General features: G+C 33.4%; 1 protein-coding gene across 3 annotated transcripts in view; it reads right to left on the minus strand.

The window, feature by feature from the left end:
• Positions 1 to 2,024: 2,024 nt before the first annotated feature.
• Positions 2,025 to 17,467, minus strand: part of LOC111702734 (triple functional domain protein) — a 34,626-nt gene continuing 19,183 nt past the window's right edge. Inside the window, exons 1-15 of one of the 3 annotated variants that reach the window (XM_023474511.1) lie at positions 17,131 to 17,165; positions 11,613 to 11,855; positions 10,988 to 11,095; positions 9,256 to 9,458; positions 9,042 to 9,201; positions 8,374 to 8,601; positions 7,747 to 7,935; positions 7,198 to 7,430; positions 6,005 to 6,063; positions 4,989 to 5,024; positions 4,652 to 4,819; positions 4,477 to 4,548; positions 4,058 to 4,185; positions 3,528 to 3,715; positions 2,025 to 3,004 (exon numbers count right to left, since the gene is read on the minus strand). In XM_023474511.1, coding sequence (XP_023330279.1) covers positions 2,095 to 3,004; positions 3,528 to 3,715; positions 4,058 to 4,185; positions 4,477 to 4,548; positions 4,652 to 4,819; positions 4,989 to 5,024; positions 6,005 to 6,063; positions 7,198 to 7,430; positions 7,747 to 7,935; positions 8,374 to 8,601; positions 9,042 to 9,201; positions 9,256 to 9,458; positions 10,988 to 11,095; positions 11,613 to 11,684 — 2,754 coding nt within the window. In that variant the 5' untranslated portion in view covers positions 11,685 to 11,855; positions 17,131 to 17,165 and the 3' untranslated portion in view covers positions 2,025 to 2,094. Of the gene's footprint in view, positions 3,005 to 3,527; positions 3,716 to 4,057; positions 4,186 to 4,476; positions 4,549 to 4,651; positions 4,820 to 4,988; positions 5,025 to 6,004; positions 6,064 to 7,197; positions 7,431 to 7,746; positions 7,936 to 8,373; positions 8,602 to 9,041; positions 9,202 to 9,255; positions 9,459 to 10,987; positions 11,096 to 11,612; positions 11,856 to 13,392; positions 14,078 to 17,130; positions 17,166 to 17,467 lie in introns of those variants that run through there. The other 2 variants (XM_023474510.1, XM_023474509.1) reach the window with 2 other exon arrangements.

Below are 17,467 nucleotides of genomic sequence, written 5' to 3' on the forward strand. Positions count from 1 at the left end.
TAATTAAATAAATTTTTTTGATGATAATTGATTTCATTTTAGAACATGTCACATTTTTGAAGCAAATGCAAAGTTTGAGTGCAAAACACGGTTTGGAGCATGTGGCGATTTTGAGACATTTAACAGATTTGAATCAATGATACACAGTGTCAACATTACAGTTGATAAATAGTAATGAATGTCGTCTTACATATACTGTATTAGATATTAAAGGCTTTTTGCAGTTTATTTCGTTAAAAAATCTTTTGCTTGAATATATTTTACTATTTCATAACTCCCATATAATATTTTTATCATTGTCTTGGTATCAAACAACTTAAGAAATTATAGAAGAAGACATTTAAAACTATTCACCAACTATTATGTTTCGTGGGACACCCTGTATTTTCAAGCATTAACACAATTTGGTAACAAAACAAGTTTTTCGCATACAGATAGAATTTAAATGATAAACAATAGAAATGTAAATAATACATTCTGTTTTGATAAACCAAAATATAACGACTTAAAACATTGAAAATTTGTAAAATTAATATTACATATTGTTCTTACAATCAAATTGAACAGAAAAATGCGGGAAATTTTTTATTGAATATAGAGGAAACTTGAATTTATCTGTACTCTCCGTATCTAAAATGGAGGAAACTTGAATTTATCTATACTCTCCGTATTTAAAAGCATAATGTGCAAAAAAAATTTAGAAAAATTTGGAAGATAAAAATTATTTAAAATTTGGTGATTGTGATGGACCAAACCTCTGTGGAGTAAAAAAGTAGATGTTAGTTCCACATTCATTGAAAATATATTTCGGTCTGGGATGGGATAAAAATTATTTCAGTGATTCATGCTATTCATTAAATTATGAAAGTACTTTTTGTTCTGAATATGGTCTAGGTTTGATTGAAAATGAACGGTCTCTCACAGTTTTAATTTTAGAAAAGAAGTAAATAGTTTTATTTTAAGTTCTCGTCGTGCTTAATAATATGTTGGAAATAGTTTCTTTAATTGATATTTGCACTCGGCACAAGAACAGTTACTAAATTGTTGATCATAACATTTGTGCCCAAACCCGACACACAGTATCAGGTTTAGAACATAACCACGTTTTCGAACTTTCTTCCGCTGTAATAGAAATGATAAATTTTAGATTTATAAAAAATAATTTTTATACGAATTTATTAATAGATCTTGCTATTCATGAATCGGCTTTAGAATTTTATTCATTTGTATTAATTCTTGTGTTCATTGATAATGTTATTCATTATTCATTTTGCGCCCATCTTTCTTAACTTTAGCTTTTAAAGGGTGTGTTCGCGAAAAATGAAAGGGGGTGCAGGCTTACAGCGAAAAATAGGTGAAGACGACTCATACCAAAAAACGTAGCGTCAATACAAATTCAAAAAGTTGCAACATTCAACTCGGATCGTAAAATAATTAATTTAAGTCCAAACAAATCATTCAGATATTACAACCGATAATCATCGATAGTTTTTCGATGCATTCCTGTATAGTTGATATTTCATAATGTTGTTTAAGATCCATTAAGTTACTTTTGAAAACTTTTATTCCTGTTTCGAGGATTTTTGATAATGAAGACGACATTTTCATATTTTCCAGGAATGTTCGATAATCCAGCGCCAGCGAAATATTATTGAGTCATTTTTAACAATTTTCTCCTTATAGACACAACAGATAAAAGTAAGATCAAAAGCACTTTTTTCGCATTAGGCCTATACCTCCTTTCATTTTTCGTGAACACTTCCTTTAAATGTTACTCTGTACCAAAGACTTTGCTAATTATAAAGTCAAGTCTTGCTCTGTACCTGGAACTTTTTTATTCTGACATTACAGATATAAAAATTTGAGATTTTGCTAATTTTCTGTTCAAATTGGTGGATGGATTTCCAAAAAAAAGAAACATTTTGGGGGGCAATACTTCTATTCTATTTAATTTTAACGTTAATTGGATTCATTCAAACAAACAAAAAGACGGACAAAAGCTAAACACATATTTAGAGAAAAGATGAGTGTAAACATTCATATATTTATATTTCTTCACGACAAATGTAAAATTTTAATATAAACATTCTAGATTTATCTAGGCTTTATGCAAACATTTAGAGAAGCTGTAAACCGTTTCGGAGACGGCTCATCAACATTTTTAGTCTCGAGATCTGGTCTGACATAAACACTTGCCTCAAGGTTGACATTTTTATCTGTTTCAAAGTCCGAATCAACCTTGTCAGTTCTTTCTTCCATAGCTTCACTGTCATTGTCTTTAGTGTGAGCTGACGAAGAATTTTCATGTAATTCAAGACTGTCATGGTTTACTAAGTCTTCGTGTTTAGAAGTTTTTAACCCCTTTACTCCTGCTGGTTCACTAGCACCTGGGTCCTTGGAATCCAGAATAAGGTTTAATGTTGCTCTAGGTTCGGGTCCAGTTTCGTCTCCGGGTTCAGGTTCTAGTACTCGAGCAAGATATCCGGATGAATCCTTGCCTGGAGAAGATTTTGGGAAGAAAAACCCGTTTCTATAAACATCAGGTTGGGAGGAGAAGGATTTAGATTTGGTCGCCATTAGACAATGTTTAGGAGGCCTATCCTTGTATACTTCTCCGGGTACTGGAGAAACAGAACCTCGTCGGACGGTTTTATCAGGTTTAGCCTGAACTCCAGGTAGGATGCTTCCTGGTCCAGATTTCATTCCATTCTCTTCGATGAGCACAGTTACTCCATTAAAGGTTTCATCAAGTGTATCCTGGTGTGATCCTCCTAGAACCCCTTGAAGACCTTGAACTCCCTGAAGCCCCTGAACCCCCCTAACCTTGAACCCCCAATGGTTAGGTTTGGATGGGCTCCTGGTCTGAAGATGAAGTGTATAGGAAGGTATCCAACCTCTCCCCTTCTCCTCCTCCTTAGTGACTAGATATCCCTTCGATAGACGAGAGCATACAATTGTAACTATCTCACCTCGCACTACACTCAACTCTTCTATCTTCACAGCTCTACAAATATTGGAATTATAAAAATAGTAAATAATAGATAGTTATGATATTGATAAATACTTAAATACAGCGATAACCAGTAAACTCTGGATAGGAAGTTGACTTTAAGGCACATGAGGCACAGCAATTGTGCAGTGTTAACAGACCCATTTCACATAATAAATTATTATTAATTTACGAGTAAAGCTATTTGCTTTGTAACAACAACTACTGCACTTTAATATTGCTTTAATGTCGTCTTTCTTTTCTACAGTTTTCTGGTTATCAGTGTAGAAATAAGGATAGATCAATAGATAAATAGATCAATAGATAGAAGGAGGATAGATAAATAGATAGATAGATCAATAGATATATTGATCAATATAGATATATCATTACATAAAAGATCAATAGATAGATAGATCAAAAGATAAAAATAGCAATAAATAGATAAATCAATAGATCGATTGATAGATAGATGAATAGATAGATAAATAGATAGATCAATAGAAAGTTGGATAAAGTAGAATTATGAATTTTTTACCTGAAGTTGACCAGCACAGTAGCTTTAGTTCCAGCGAGAAACAATCCATCCAACCCCCTCTCCTCTCCATTTCCTCGCCCCTTCTTCTTATTCTCCACTTTCCCTCCTTCCTCCCTCTCCTCTCCACTGTTCCCCTCTTCTGCCTCTTCTAACCGTAGTTCAGGACTCTCTCCTCCTCTATCCAGCATCTAAAATAATAAAGATTATTCATCAAATTATTTTTTATCTAAGATTTTTTCTTAACCTTTTTTCTTTTTTTTTCAATTTTGTATTTCCTATTCAAAAGTCGTTTACCAATACCAAGTACTTGCCGATAACTGAGCTTTACAGTACATATTCCTTAGTACTTATAAATGGTTGAACTCTACAGTACTGACCAATGGTTGAACTCTATAAGTACTGACCAATGGTTGAGCTCCTCATTACTTTCCGATGGTTGAACTCCTCAGTTCTGATGATTGAACTTCTCGGTTCTTACCAATGATTGAGCTCCTTAATACTTACCAATGGTTGAGCTCCTCAGTACTTACCAATGGTTGAGCTGTGTATGAAACCTCAGACCATCTCCTTGCTAACGGATCCCATCCTTTCTCTTTTCTACTAGCCTTAGGACTTCCGTCCTCTTCAGTTGAGGAAACTCTGCTCACACCTTCCTTCCCTAAAATATTAAAACATCATCTCTCCGGAATTTTATACTTTAGGATTTTCCCAAAAAAGTGCATGAAATACTCAATTTCTTACTTTTTCTTGTAAAATGACGGAATTTTATTGAAAATTTATGTTACACAACATTTAGCTTGAGGACTTAATTTTGCATGACTTAATGGTTTAGCTTTAAAATTTGCAATTCATTTTGATTAATAACATTTAAAAAAAAATACAATTTTAAAATACAAAAGAGAAAATTTGAAAAGAAAAAATGATATTGAAAGTAACTGAAAGTATTCACCTTTAACAAGAAGATTATCTCCACTTCTATTCAGTTTCCCTCGTCTTAATGTGTCAAGAAACCCTATTTTACCTAAAAATTAAAATTTTATGAATTTTAATTTTAATTAAATTATTGTGTTTCGGCCATTTTTCCCCCGCATTAAAAGTTATATTCTTTACGTGATTAATATTACCTAAAGAAATTGTGGTGATTGAATTGGCTCTGGCTTTCTTTGGGCGGGGAAGCGTGGATTTTTTCATGCTCGAGGATTTTTCTACTCCGCCATTTTGTTTTATAATGGAGGATCCGAGTAGGGATAATGGAGATCCAGGGAGAGATAAAGCTCGGTCTACGGAATCACCTGAAACAAAAAACACAATGAAAATTAAAAAATAAAATCCTTTTCATATTAAAATAAAATAATCCATAGCGTGTGTCACAAATGGGGTTACAAAAAAAGTTTTTTTTAAGACAAGTTTTTTTTTTTTTTTGGGGGGGGTGAGCAAAAAATGTGTAACTTGAAAGTTTACCTAAATGTAGATGCTCAGGATAGGAGAGCACACTCCCTAAACCAACAAGGGAACAATTTGGAAAAAGTGGCATTTTTAACGATTAAGACAGTTATAGATTTTCAGATTTTCGTTTTTTTTAGCTTAAAATATTTGAAAGAGGAGTATACAAAAGGGGTGGGGGAATTAGGTAAATTTATAATTTTAAGGTGGGCTCAAAGATAATATATATATAGATATGCAGGCAGGTAGAAACCTCCTTCCTAAATTGCTTGTAGCAGACAACTAATTTTTGAACCTCTGAGAAAATGTGAAAAGAGAGACATCTATAGCAAATTGATTACTTTCTATATTCCTTTCTCCCCTTGCTGCTATCTGTAGGAAATACGCATTTGTGTTATATAAACATACAGTACGCGTATTGCATCCTGTATAGTTCAAGTGTTGCTATCTGGACCTGTTTGACCAATAAAATTAAATTTCAAGGTAACACAAACATACAGTACGCGTTTTGTTTATGTTATGATCAGATCAGTTGTAATTTGTCCTAGACTCGATGTACTTTTATAGTCATAATTTTTATTTAAATTGCGTTAATCTACGTATGCCATTCAGTGCAACTTGCACATTTAAACTTTGTCTAGTCAAATTCCTACCTCAGTTTTATTTGCATTGATTAATTTGTTTCATTAAGTACAATATGCAGTATACATTGTTGATACTATAGTACGCATTTAGTGTTATCACGCATAAACAAAGTGATAAATTAGCAACAATCCAGAGGATAAAATGCCATGCGTACGACAGAGATGGTGCTGTTTGCACATTTTCTCAAGACCTCTAAATTTATACCTGTCTGCATATCTATATATATATTATCTTTGGGTGGGCTTCAGATCCCCCGTAAAGAAAAATCGGGTTCAAGCTCCCCCCCCCCCATGAACAAATCCTGTATACACTCCCCGGGGGGGGGGGGGGGTTAAGTGCATTTAAAACAACAACAAAATTTTGTTTATTATTATTCCCAAATCCCATTCCTGAAACAGATCTATGGTGGGAGTTCACGTCCCAATGCTCGTTTAAATCTGACAGAGAACTGAAAATAAAATAATAGTAAAATATTTTAAATTTTTATTTTGAAATTGATATTGGATCCTGTTCATATGACGTCATTATATTTCCAACTTAACTCAAACGAAATCCAAACTTTAAATTCAAATTTAATCAAACATAATTTAACTAACTCTACATAGTCCAATGGTATTCTAAATAACCCGGAATGTAAATTGATTGATGACTTCAAAGGATTCAACATTGGTAACCTGATTTTAGCAATATTTTTTTATGAAACAATATTCACAGAATAGTTCTAGTCGGAAGGTCCTGCCATTTCCAAAATGTCCACTGCCATTTTTGTGCTTATAAATCCAACTTTATCCCAATCATAAACATCATAAACATAACTTAAAGATAATACCATATTGAACCCAATCGTAAACATAATTTATAGATAATACCAACTTTATGCCAATTATAAACATAGTTACTTTATCCCAATCATAAACATAGTTTATAGATAATACCATCTTGAACCCAATCATAAACATAATTTAAAGATATAATACCAACTTTATGCCAATTATAAACATAGTTCAATGATAATCCCCACTTTATCCCAATCATAAACATAGTTTATAGATAATACCATCTTGAACCCAATCATAAACATAATTTAAAGATATAATACCAACTTTATGCCAATTATAAACAAACATAGTTCAATGATAATCCCCACTTTATCCCAAACATAATTTAAAGATAATCCCAACTTATATCGTAAACATATTTTAAAGATAATCTCAACTTTATCTTTAATTATAGAGAATTCTTTTTATAGTTATTACAGTGGAACCCTTAAAAACGGGAAGAAGAAAGACGACATTAAAGAAATGTGTAGTATTTGATGTAACACAAAAATAGGTTTGAAACGTAATTCATTGAGTAAAATGATTCTATGTACAATGTTCAATTGCTGTGTTTGTGTTCCTTGGACTATTTAAAATCATGAATTAAGTCTGAATTGAGTCTTATAACAGATTTTTTACTTTACTTTACTTTACGAGTTTTATGAATCCTACTGGTTTACCCTAATAATCATTCAATAACTACAAGTCAAAACCAAATCAAAATTCTACCATGGACACATTTGTTTTTAGAATAAGATACTTACAACTGTTTTGACAGGCTATTATGGTAAGCTATTGGGGCTTGGAGAGCCTTTAAAAAGTCGAGCTGGGTCTGAAGCTGGCGACGAAGACAACTTGTCCATTTGTCCCAACCTGGCCCGTCCTCTGCCTGGCACAAGTACATGATGGCGGGTCGCACCGGGTCTGTACTTTGTACGCTAAACAATCTTCTCTCTAGATCATTTTCTATTCTTTCCTCAACGTACATTTTGTTGACCTGAAGTAAATATATACAATGTCGGTTATTTTACTTCAGACATATGCATTTCAAAACACATCGTTTATACAAAAACTGTACATAAACTGTACCTGTATATGAGCCCTGTATATGTACATTGGACTAGTAAACTGTACATAAACTGTACCTGTATATGAGCCCTGTATATGTACATTGGACTAGCAAACTGTACATAAACTGTACCTGTATATGAGCCCTGTATATGTACACTGGACTAGTAAACTGTACATAAACTGTACCTGTATATGAGCCCTGTATATGTACACTGGACTAGTAAACTGTACATAAACTGTACCTGTATATGAGCCCTGTATATGTACACTGGACTAGTAAACTGTGTTTTCTTCCCGACAGTTTCTGAGAAGATGATGATCTGCTCGAACAAGAAGACGGTCATCTCCTTAAACCTGGAATTAGGACCTGGATCCTCGGCACACAGTAAAGGACCTCGGAGAAGTAGTTTACCCTGAGCCACTATCTTTCCCTAAATTATTGAATTAACAGGGCGTTGTAGAAATAATACATAAAGGGCAAGTAGCTGGATCCTTGCTTACCCCCTTTCATTTTTCGCGAACACTCCCTTTCCCATTGAAAAATAATATAATGACTCTCCTTTATTTAGTTGCATGTCAAAAGTTTTGTTTGATCTACAATGTATGTGATACCCATCAGTTTCTCTTCTAAACTAGGTTATTTTCAATTGTTTGGTTTCTGTGATATTTGTTACAAATTTTCAGAATCAAAAATTTTTAAATCTAGAAAATAATTATTGATCATTTAACGGTTTAATGGAGTAAGACCATTATTAAACGGGCATTACCCCCTTTTTAAATGGAATGTTACACGAAATTTATCTGTGATTATAGGTTACTGAAAATAGAATAATATTATTAAATTGAAAAATATGTGTTTTCCAATTTACCTCAAATCCTTGAAGACGACCTATATCCATCATATCATTGGCCTGGTTTGGAACAACGGTCATTACATGAAACGCTTGCTCTAGTGCGCGTGCTTCTACGCTCAAGTTGGCACGTAGCGAGTATTTAAGAATGGCCTCCAGGAGCATATGATACTTTGTTAGGCGTTGAATAGGTTTTATCAAAAGATCTGTCAGTCGTAGTTTAAAACCTAATTTCAGTCGCAATTCCTGAAATAGATTTACTTTTCAATATGTCGTGGATTAACGAAATGGATTATTTACCAGGTGTTCCACAACCAGCCAGAAACCAAAGAGTGAAAAACTTGGCTCAATTAATCAAAAGAATTTTAAAATTCGAGTTAATAATATATGTATATATATATGTATTTGATGTTGCCAAATTAGTTATTTAGTAAAATGGGTTTATGTACACTGTACAGTGTACAACTACTGTGTTTTATGTTAATTAAAATATTTAAAATATTCACTTAAGACTAACAGTCGTCTTCCCATTCCACATTTTTTCGGTCCTACTGTAAGTTAAGCTATAAATGAGCTTTATTTTAGGTAAAAAGCAAAACTGAAATTTTTCCAATTTTTTATTCAATTTACAAAGCTTACGAGTGGTAAAGTACCGTACAGTACAACTATGTACAGGAAAGCCTTACCTCGAAATACGTATCTATGTACTCTGAAACAATATGTTCAGATTTAGGTTTATTTTGACAGTACACCACATACATCTGCAACCTTCTCTCACTCTTCTTGAAGAGGTTCCCCAGGTCCCCAGGTCTCTCAGCAGACTCTACCATATTCTTACAGAAATAACTAAAAAGCAGCTAAATAATAATAATAAAAAGATGAGACATAAAGATGACGTACTCCCTGTGCCACTCGTATATGTTCTCCAGGTTCCCGAAGATCATCCTGTCCTTCCCCTGCTTTAAATCCTCCGGCATTGGAATCTCCGGGTTTTCCTCCTCCTTACTCTCCCGCATATACTTGATATACTGGATACATTGAGCCAGGTCGGATACATAATCTTGTTCACTCTCAACCAGTTCACGGACACGATATCCACGCTCCTGCAGATACTACAGTACACACACGACAAGGCGGGGGGAAGGGGGGTGCAGGGGTATGTTACCCATGCAGGATGAGACTATTAAGATAACCTAAGAATCTTTAAATATGAGGATTCCAAGGTTGAATAAAGTCTTCTGTCTGAATAAAGAAAGAAACAAGTTTACAGCTGGATGAAATCAGAAATATTTGGATACAGACACTAGGATAAATTCTTTATTCATGATTAACAATTGTAGAATTGAATTGAGCCTTTGCCACAAACTTAAATTTAATAATCCTTATATCTTTGCAACCTAAAGTTATAACCGTTTAATATTTCCAGCTTTGACTATTTGATCTAAAAGAATTCATAATTTAAAATATTCAAGGTCCAGGAAATCAGGTTGCAAAGATATAAAGGATAGAAAATTAGAATGTGTGGCACGAACTCAGTTCCTTTATTTGGTAAATAATATTTTACTCCCCTGAACTAGGACTAAATTTGAAAGTATATTTTGTAATTAATATTTTTTTTATGAAATCTCCAAATATGAAGTATTTCTAAAATAATATAAAGTATACTTCATACGACTGCTAATAATATGCAAGGTAAAGACAAGAAGTTGTTCAAATTTAAATATTTAATATAAAGCAGAGCACACCGTAAACCTGTTCATAGAGGGAGGGGGGGGGAAATTTATAAAAATAATAAGGAAATTTACCAGCAAGTTTTTCTTACTAAAGACCTTCAATGCAAAGATGGCAATGTCCAATTCACAACAGTACCCTTGAACCTTTATCTAATCAATAATGTGGAAGATATTATCGTTTTTATAGCTTGAAAATTGTTTATGATAATAATGTTTTTCTGCGGTAGAAATGTGCAAGTCACTTTTGTATAGATAGTAGAAAATAATTAGTTTTTTGAAATTATAAACACATCTTTTTCTTACTTGATCAGACAAAGCTTTTAACAATGAGGTTTTAGTATAAAGAGTGATGATGTACGCTAATCCATTACTACAATTGTACAGGCTATGTACTTCACTTCCAAAGGTCAATCTGTATATTACAGTACTCGGGGGTGATTTCTGAAAATATTTAAATGGAGAATTTGTTTTCCATGTAACTATTAAAATCCACTACTCAAAGCGTACTGCATATTTGATATTTGTACTGTATGAATGGGCCATAATCTCTTAACATCCTTTATCAGTAAACTATCCCAAGTGTACACTCAGGCTAATACACACGGAGAGGTAGCTTATAAGATCCAGCCCCACTGGCTTTTAAAGGTACCGTTGTGAATCAGGGTTTCCAATTTTTGCATGGAGTGTCACTTTAAAGTGCGCTTACAGTCCCCTTAATTGTAAAAATAAAACAGTGATGAAGAAAAAAAATATATTTTCTCTTTTATAAAAAATGATGATGAATTCTTTTAAACAAAGAAAAGTTTGAAAGTGCAAAGCTTTGTTCATCTCATTTTCTCAAGATTAACACCATAAAAAAAACTTTTAAAAATAAAAATTATTGAAAGACTGGAGTATCCCTGAAGGGCTCTTTCAACAATGTCTTTCTCTGAAATGATCAGAAGATCATTTTTTTCTTTCTCTGACGTCACCATGGCGGTCTTTTCCTTCGTTGAGCTATCACAGTTCTAGACAAAATATTTGTTAAAAAAATGTTTAACAATGGTGAAACTACAATGCATTTGTTTGTAATTAATAAAATGCTCATAGATTTTTGCAACCTTTGATCACTGTGGTAAGTATCAATAATGTTGAAAATATTTTCGTTTTTGTTTTAGCTTGAAAAGTGTTTCAGATAAATATAATATGTTTTCCAGCAGTCACCTCAAATAGAGAAAATTGAAAATAATTATGTTTTAGTTTTTAATAAACGGATTTTTAAAAAGAATATATCGTACAATCAGTTCATTTTAAATCATTAATTTATTGAAAGAAACTAAGTTTTTGCAACAAACTCAAATTTTCTAATACCTATACATTTGCAAATCTCTATGGTGAAATTCTTTCATATTGTAAACTTATACTTTTTGATATAGCAGATTTTGTGGTTTGAAATATCAAAGGTGTATGACATCATACTGCAAAAATATAGTGATTAGAAAATAAGAGTTTGTGCATAAACTAAACCCTGTGTAAAATAGATACCTTAGTTTCATGATTTTCAGTTGACAAATTTGATGAAGACCCATCTTTTTCTGCTCGGTCATTGATCAACATCCAGTCATTTGCTGGAAGGGTGTCAAGTGACCGGTTGGGTTCACTTCCAACCCAGGTTTCCAAACCGGGATTTGTGAGCTTGTCAATAGATCCGATTCTAGCATCGTTTGATTGATCTTCTCTGAGCTCCAACCTTTCATCATTATTTTTCTGCTCCTCTTCCTTCTCATCCTATACAAATATATTTTTAATTACAAGTATATATTTTAAAGTTGTATTTTCATTTTTATTGTTTTCAAGTTTTCAATTTTTCAGAGAGAATTTAAACAGGTTTCGTCATATTTGCCGTCAAGATTAAAATATTTTCCCTCAGACTCAGATTTCGACAGGATAACGATTCTTCGTTAAGATTTGAAAATTTTGAGTTAGGAATTAGGATTCAAATAATTTTCCGTCAAGATTTCGACATTTTCCGTCAGGATTTCGATATTTCCCGCCAGGACTTCGATATTTCCTGTCAGGACTTCGATATTTCCCGTCAGGACTTCGATATTTCCCGTCAGGATTTCGATATTTCCCGTCAGGAATTCGATTTTTCCCGTCAGGATTCCGATATTTCCCGTCAGGATTTCGATATTTCCCGTCAGGATTTCGATATTTCCCGTCAGGATTTCGATATTTCCCAACAGGATTTCGATATTTCCCGTCAGGGTTTCGATATTTCCCCGTCAGGATTTCGATATTTCCCGTCAGGACTTCGTTATTTCCCGTGAGGACTTCGATATTTACCGTCAGGATTTCGATATTTTCCGTCAGATTTTATACTGCATATACTTATATATATTGTATATATATATATATTATAATATTTGGTTTAGGGGTTCATGATTATGCAATTATCTGGAGGTAATCTTAGATAATTATCAGGGATTTGAGACAACAAACAAGTCTCCTTCTCCTATGATGTCATTAGTATAAAATCTAATTATTATTTTTGCTTGTTTATTTTCTTTATTGTCATGGGGTTGAAATTTAAGGGGAGAGGAGGAAAGAAGGAGGGTAATAATAGGGGAGAGCATATGATGGTGGTAAGAGGAGGGGGGAAGGAAGAAGGTTAGGTTGTGATGAAGGTTAAGATGAATCTTATGATTCTAACCATGATATACTATTTAATATACGTTTTGTACAATAGAACTATTGTTCTCATTTTCCAGGTTCATTTATTTCAAATCTTTTACACATATCATCTGTATCATTCTTCTCATTCTCTTGTATATATATATCCGTAGAATAGTATCATCTGTATTATTCTTCTCATCCTCATATATATATACACTACACACTGCACACTGAACACTGTACACTACACACTGATCACTGATCACTGTACAATATATATAACCGTAGTAGTAATAGTATTATCCGTCTAGCTAGAAAAAAATATAAAATGAGACCTAGAAGAGACCTAGAAGTGACCTAGAAGAGACCTAGAAGAGACCTAGAGGAGACCTAGAAGAGACCTAGAAGAGACCTAGAAGAGACCTAGAAGAGACCTAGAAGAGACCTAGAAGAGATCTAGAAGAGACCTAGAAGAGACCTAGAAGAGACCTAGGAGAGACCTAGAAGAGACCTAGAAGAGACCTAGAAGAGACCTAGAAGAGATCTAGAAGAGACCTAGAAGAGACCTAGAAAAGACCTAGAAGAGACCTAGAAAGAACCAAAAAAAAGATGATACCAGAGGTCTTTATCTTTAACATGAAATGTTTACCCCCAAATTATGGATGTTCTGGAACTCTTTTCTGGGTGTAGAATAGAGCTGTCGTATTTGATCAACGCCTGGAGAATGGTTGAAACCTTCTCTAGGAGTGGATTCACTAGAGTTGAAACCAGAGTTTATAATATTCATTCCTCTATCTTCAAGTCTTAAATAACTGGAGTTACTGATTGGTATTGGTTGGCTAGGGTTCTTGGGTTTAGTGGAGGCAGGTTTCAGGTTTCTCCGGGGGGTTGAGGAGGTATAGGAGCTATAGGACGGATAGGGTTCAGCTCCATCCTTGGGTTCTGTCGAGTTATCCCTACTTATCAACTTTTTCAGCATAATACTTGTCTTGTTTTTCTTCCAGTTTTTTATTCCATAGTTATTCTTAGGTGGTTTTCTTCTGAAATATTTTTTCCTATCTCTTTAACTCTTCGACTCTTTTTTTTCTGATTTCGTTCATTATTTCTGTAAATTCAAATTATCTTTTTCTTCTTGTTCTTCTTCTCTTTTTCTCGACTTACCCTAGATAATTTTTCATTTATTCCCAAACCACTCTTTTTTTCCCACAATATTAATCCTATTTCCCTTTTTCCATCCGATTTTCTTTCAAACTGTCTCCTTCTTTCACTTATTCCTCATCTAAGGTCAAGCTTGTTCTCCATTTTGATCTGTAAGATAAATATTTCTTCATTTTTTAATATCTGTATATTTGTTCATCCTGTGGGCATTTATTTGTATTTAAGATGGAGTCAGGTTTTATCCTCTGCAGCAGTCAGCATAATTGGTTCTCTTTGAACCAAGGAGAGGGGGTGGGGAGGAAATAATCAGGGCGAGATTTATTCGGTTTTTTATTCGAATTTAATCGTGTTTTGTCCAATAATTTAATAATCTTAAACTTACGGAGTTGTTTTTTGTACTTTTTTACTAAAATAAAACGTATATATGCCAACAAATAAAAAATTTAAGTTTAACAGGTTCATCCCATTTTTACACCATCCCGATAGAAAAAATGCCTTAAAACCATTTTTCTATGAACTTATTTCTTCTGTCACCAAAATCTGAAAAGACTGTTTTTAATCTTTTATTTATGAACACCCGGCCTTTAACCCCCTGTACGTATGACAGGGAGTAAGGAATAGAAGGGAGCTATAACTGACGCGGTTCGCCCCACCATATATGATTTTACATGCTTTGCAGACGAGTACTCCATTTGTATATGAAATGTTCAGAATAGGTTATTGTATACGCAGTAAATGTACATCAGACAAATACTTCTTATACAAATGGAGTACTCGTCTGCAAAGCATGTATAATCATATGGTAGGGCGAACCGCGTCAGTTTTATCTCCCTTCTATTCCTTACTCCCTTTGCACTTTAAATATAGTTTAATGTACTTAAATGAATGGTCAGTAATTAAGCTTAACTTGCAAAAAAAAATAATAATAATAATATGCTTCAGATTTGCAAAGGTCCGCAGGTCTCATCAAACCTATAATTATCAACTCATAATTTTGAAACTCATTTACTCATTTTTACGACTTATCTTAACAGGTGTAATAAAATTAGCGAAATGATGATAATAAGCACCCTACTGCTCCCTGCTTAACCCTGTACAGTGTCCGGGCCTAGTCATTAGGAATATACTTGTATTTATATGTTCAGTAATTAGGGGTTAATTAGCCTGTAGAGGTCGTCGGTCATTAATTTTATCAAATATTCAACAAAAAATTATCAAAATTGTCCAAACCCATTCCACTCCTTCCGTCCTTTCTTCTCTCTCTCTGTACCTTTCCTCCCTACCTCTCCTCCTTCCCTAGCTACTTACTCTTTGTTCCTATCCTCCTACTCTTTAGTTTTCGAATCAAAATTTGAGGCAAAGGAATTGAGTCTTTGCCACAAACTCTGCTTTTTTAAATCCTATATCTTTGTATTCCTATGTCGTAGGCCTTAGATATTTCAAACTATGAATTCTGTTAGATCAAATAATATAAGTTTGAAATATACCATCCCAGCTTCTAATCAACCAACCATCTAACCATCCCAACTCTTTTTAACGAATCCTAGCTCTCACAATCACAAAATATATACGAATAAGAATAAGAACAAGAAAAATCATATAGTAATACCCAGAAAACTGTAGAATAGAAGGACAACATTAAAACAATACTGAATTGTGCATTTGATGTTGCTAAAAAGCAAATAAGTTTACTGGTAATTATTAAGTTAAATGGGTCTTTTTACGCTACACAATCACTCCAATCACTGTGTCTCATGTCTATTGGGATATCTTAGGTCATAACTTGAGTTTAAATTCGAGTTCCTGTTCTAGAGATTTCTGGTATTTTCTGAAGAATTCCTAAATCTTCATTGAAGCAATGACATTGCATTCACTGATATTAAAATACATGAACAGATGGCAAAGCCTGATTCACAACGATACCCTTGAAGTTTGAGTCCATGTTTTTGTTTATTAAAACTGTTAATTTTCATTTGTGTTTTCTCTGTGAAAGTGACTTGCGCATTTCTGGATTTTAAGAAAAGGAGAAACCCGCATTTTGGATAAAATTAAGGTTTCAAGGGTAAAGTGTAAATCGGGCATCTTAGCACGGAGGGTCACATTATTCAGAACCTTAATATATTGGATATTTCCTTCCTATTTTTTTTTTATTTGTGCATTTTCTGTTTAAAATTATATTCTGTAAATGTAAACTTCAAATGTATTTGTGTAATTTTCAAATATTTCCTCTGCTCATTACACAAATACAAGACTGTTTCAATTCTAATAAATATTTCCTCTCAGCTTTAGCTTCTTTAACTTATATCGTTATCTACTAACAAGCAACTCCCCCTCCTCCCTCCTAGCCCCCTCCCCCCTCGCAGCCCTCTTCCCAGGTTTACAAATTGGGTCTTTTATAAGGTACATACAAAGGAATTGAGTCTTTGCAACAAACTCAATTTTTCTAATCTCCAACCTGATGGTGAAAACCTTTGATTTTTCAAATTTAGATTATTTAATCTAACACAATTTATAGCTTGAGAAACATCTATGTTCTGCGACAGTGGGTTGCAAAGATATGAAGTGATTAGATTAGTTTGTGACCAAGACTCAAATCCTTTTTATTCTTTATTTGTCTTCTAATCAGTGCCTAGCAATCCTCTTTTTTGTGACTAAAAAATTTAGGAAACTGTTTATGACCATGACAGGTCACACACAAAAAAGTAACCAATTCAAAAGTAGTTAAAAAATTAAATTGAAAGCTGAAGAATAAAGGGATAATGATAATTCTCAGTTTGTTCAACATGATATNGAGCGGGTAGGAAAAAGTGTAAAGAAGAAATAAAGGATTAAAATTGTCACGGAGTTATAACTCAGTAATATAGCAAACATTATTATCATCATCATCATCTTCCTTTGGTCTGTTTACAATCAAGTCTTTTTAAACAAAAGAGTCATTCGTAGATATATTTGTCTTAAATATTTGCACAAAGGGTTTACTTAGTGACAGCATAAACCTCGATATTTAGATATTTTTATCCTAACTAGGCTTTTAGAGCGCTTCGCGCCCATCTTCTTTTTCAACTTTAAATTGTGGCTCTATATGTAAGTATCTTCTCGTTGTATAATATAAAACAGTAATAAAAAGTTCGCGGATTTAGTAATATTTTTTCGCGTATTTTAAAAATTTTACAAAATTCAAAAACCTTTGGAGACAAATTTTTGTGATTTTGATCATCCATAAACCTACCTTGGGGTCATGTGAGGTCCCACACAAAATTTGGGTTCGATCGACTCAGTCGTTTTGACGTTTATTATACACAAACAGACACCCATACACGCAAAGTATAATATACAGATTCATGATCTTTCATTATCCCTAAAACGTACCATTCCTCCTGTTTCTGATTTCCTTCTAGTTACCTAGATGATAACACTTCATCTTATTTATCTTATTCTAAATCTTAATTTCCCTAAATAATTCTTTTTTTTATATTCTTCTAGTAATAATTTTCTTCTTAATTTCCTTTCTCCCATCCCCTCCCAACCCCTCCCAACTTCTTCCTATCCCTCCCCATCCGTCTTCC

Source organism: Eurytemora carolleeae, unplaced genomic scaffold (genome assembly GCF_000591075.1).
Source record: "Eurytemora carolleeae unplaced genomic scaffold, Eaff_2.0 scaffold309, whole genome shotgun sequence".
Taxonomy (NCBI): Eukaryota; Metazoa; Arthropoda; class Copepoda; order Calanoida; family Temoridae; genus Eurytemora; species Eurytemora carolleeae.